The sequence below is a fragment of the Priapulus caudatus genome, unplaced genomic scaffold, assembly GCF_000485595.1.
Source record: "Priapulus caudatus unplaced genomic scaffold, Priapulus_caudatus-5.0.1 Scaffold385, whole genome shotgun sequence".
Taxonomy (NCBI): Eukaryota; Metazoa; Priapulida; class Priapulimorpha; order Priapulimorphida; family Priapulidae; genus Priapulus; species Priapulus caudatus.
This window is the reverse complement of record NW_014577446.1, coordinates 228746-231976: the sequence shown is the minus strand read 5'-3', so window position 1 is coordinate 231976 and position 3231 is coordinate 228746. Positions and strand designations below refer to the sequence as shown.

Below are 3231 nucleotides of genomic sequence, written 5' to 3'. Positions count from 1 at the left end.
CTCTCTCTCTCTCTCTCTCTCTCTCTCTCTCTCTCTCTCTCTCTCTCTCTCTCTCTCTCTCTCTCTCTCTCTCTCTCTCTCTCTCTCTTTTATACTCTCTTTCTCTCTCTCTCTCTCTCTCTCTCTCTCTCTCTCTCGCTCTCTCTCTCTGTCTCTCTCTCTCTCTCTATCTCTCTCTCTCACTCTCTCTCTCTCTCTTGTATACACATATCTCTCCTCTCGCTCTCTCTTTTCATCTTCTGTTTTATTATCTTACCCATATACGTTACTCTCCAGACTCTTATCCTCCTGTCTATATATTCGTCTATTGCACCATTTCCAACCCTCCTATGTCACCTAGTTTTTGTACGCGTCTCAATTCTGCTGTTTATACCTTACAAATACGTTATGTAGAATCACCTTTATATTAACAATATTAACTGCAAAGATAAAACTGAAGGTGCTCACTGAATATAGATGCAGGATGGTGACTTTTCTCATGTATTTTAATCGTCGACATCATTCATATCAATAGGTTTTACAGACGGTGGCCACTCTCCTGTCGAATGTAAGGTGGCTGCAAGGCTACCCTAATATTAGCGATTAGTACGATCACGAACATATCTATAAAATGTTCTATAGATATTTTCATGATACTGATAGCAACGACTGAAATGGATGGTTTGTGACTGCTTTCAGGCGAGAAGAATGTGAAACTGTCGAGCAGCTATTTGAACAAGGGCGATACGCCTATTCTCGTGATACGCAAGCCTGACGTCAACATGGCTGAGGACTGGACGGTCACCCTGACATTCTAAGCAATCAAACACTACACAAGCATGCAGTCAAACACATTTGCTCTCACACACGCTTATTCAAACACACACTTATTCAAACGCACACGCAAACACACGCACACCTACACGCACACGCATGCACACGCACAAAAAAACATCCACAAACATACAGACTAACCTAGCTAATTCCAGCGTAATAATATGTTTGTTAATGGTTGTTTGTTTAGCATGATTTCTCACAGTCACATTGCTCGGTGAACATTTCTATGCTGCACTAGTTCATTGCCGGTTTTTACAACGTGAACGAATCGGGGGAGGCAATGATGGCAGCTGCTGTGTATATTTAAATATGTCATCTTCATCTTCTCTGTATACTTTGTCTTCTTATTCTTCTGCAAAGAGTAGCTGTTTCTGTGTGCAAATATTTGCATCCTCGTGGAATAGCATATATTTTATTGGCTATGTCAAGAAATGCGGGGGTAAGACTAACTTTCCATCTATCTGTTCGCTTTCACCTCGTTCCACGAGTTTAGTGGGTGGTGTCGTTGGCCACCTATGACACCTCGTCTGTGCTCAGTATTATTTAAACGATGGGTATCCAATTCTCGTACTTGATATGTATTTGTAAGCGTCGAGCACTAAATACAGCTTGATAGCTGATTTTCCGCCATCCCTGGGACCAGCGCCATCCTATTCTTCGAGAACCGTCGGAGGTATATTAATTGGCAGCCTCTAAAACTTCCATGAACCCCGTCGCAATCGCTCTACAGCATCATAGACTGCTACAAAGCTATACCGGTACCTACATAACATATCATAAACATATTGAGCTGCTATATGGCTGCGGCATGTAGGAACCAATTAGAAATACGTTAAATTTTTAATATAAATGCCCCCGTCGTAAAACTGGCCGGACCATGAGAGGTTCGATCTGGACCATCGATCGCCAGAAAAAAAATCGGTGGGGACGTGCACATTGTGTGAGGAACTTTAACCGAATTAAATAGCTGTGAAGTGTGATTTTTTGATAAAACTAAAAAAAAAAACAAGCGAGTCTAACTAGGAAAAGAACCATGCATCATTCTTACTAAACTATAACGTTGTCCGTAAAATGGAGTGGCGACGTAATAAACAACGATTGCCCATGTTGGAATATTTTATTTGGGTGTCAATCAGAAAGTTGGAGTGACGTGTGAAATTTATTATATGTATGTTTGTCAGATGTCTGTTTTCTACGAAGAATATAAGTCGTTTAAACTTCTGTGATTATGCAATGTCGAACCGTGAGGAGAAGAGTTCGATTACTCGATTTCGATGGTGAAACGATTCCGGTTTTTTTAATCACCAGGTGGCACTACTAAGATGTATTCTCGTAATTTAGAAAATGTGACCCAACGTTGGTCTACTACATTTGTATTTCCTATTATTTGTTTCTCAAAGTCCTGACTGTTTTTTCGCGATAGTTGTGCAGAAACGCCATTCGTACATAGCTTGTCGTTTCGGGACATTTCGAGGTCAGTTTTTTTCAAAGTGCGAGACGCGTTTCTGTGCAAAGCACAATCAAGTAAATCGTACCTATCGGCGGGAAAATTCGTACTCGTGTCCTCCCTGATGAAAACGCTCGCGCATGCACGCACGCATGCACGCATACACACCCTATCCTGCCTCGTAATTTTGCTGGGTAGCTCTCTGAAGCTCTCTACACTTTGAATGCTGATCTTGCCCCGGTGATGATTGTATCGTTACGACAGAAAGCAGAGTGGAGAGAGAGAGAGAAAGCGCGCAGGTGACCGTACGAGGATACTAATTCTTACTCGCTGCCCGCGAGAAATAGTAGAACTGTATTTGGATTGTGAATTCGATCTTTGAGGAATGTGTCTTGTTGGATTTATATGTTCAAGTTGGGGTTAGGTTGTATTAAGATGGTGTCCAACATTTAAAAACCTGTGTACTGGCGTCTGTTTACGCCATGTCTGGTTTCACTGCTCGTCAGATTTAGCTCAATTCGCGCTTCCGGGAAGTTGTGCTGATGGTTTCATCCACATAAATGTATAGAGGTAGCCTAATTGGTGTATTATTTCCATGATTCAATCTATGTCTTTTTGCATGTTTGAAGGTAGTGTCACCTAATGTTAACGAAAAGTCGAGAGCCTCAAGAGAATCGCGGCAGCCTTGATTGTGTGCTAGATTGTAGGGTGAATCGTTGCAAAATAAAGAGCCACTTTGTTTAAAAAAGTCACTGACTGTGTGCGAGTTCTCATAATGTCGTAAAACTTAACATTTAGCCACACGTATGCTATGCAGTGGCATAAAGCAAGACAGCAAGTATGTATGCTATGAAGTAAGGTTGGTGAGTAATAACCATATTTCGTAGCATACATATCTTTGTACATTACTTTTGTATACATTTCCCCATGCTGTACACCACTGCATAGCACTTTTAATTTATAAAACT

At 41.3% G+C, this 3231-nt stretch overlaps 1 protein-coding gene across 1 annotated transcript in view; it reads left to right on the top strand.

The window, feature by feature from the left end:
- LOC106809800 (neutral alpha-glucosidase AB-like) overlaps nt 1-3015 on the top strand; it is a 23285-nt gene extending 20270 nt beyond the window's left edge. Inside the window, 1 exon segment of the mRNA XM_014813006.1 lies at nt 679-3015. Within this exon segment, the coding sequence (XP_014668492.1) occupies nt 679-797 (119 nt within the window). The 3' untranslated portion in view covers nt 798-3015.
- The last annotated feature ends 216 nt before the right edge of the window (nt 3016-3231 follow it).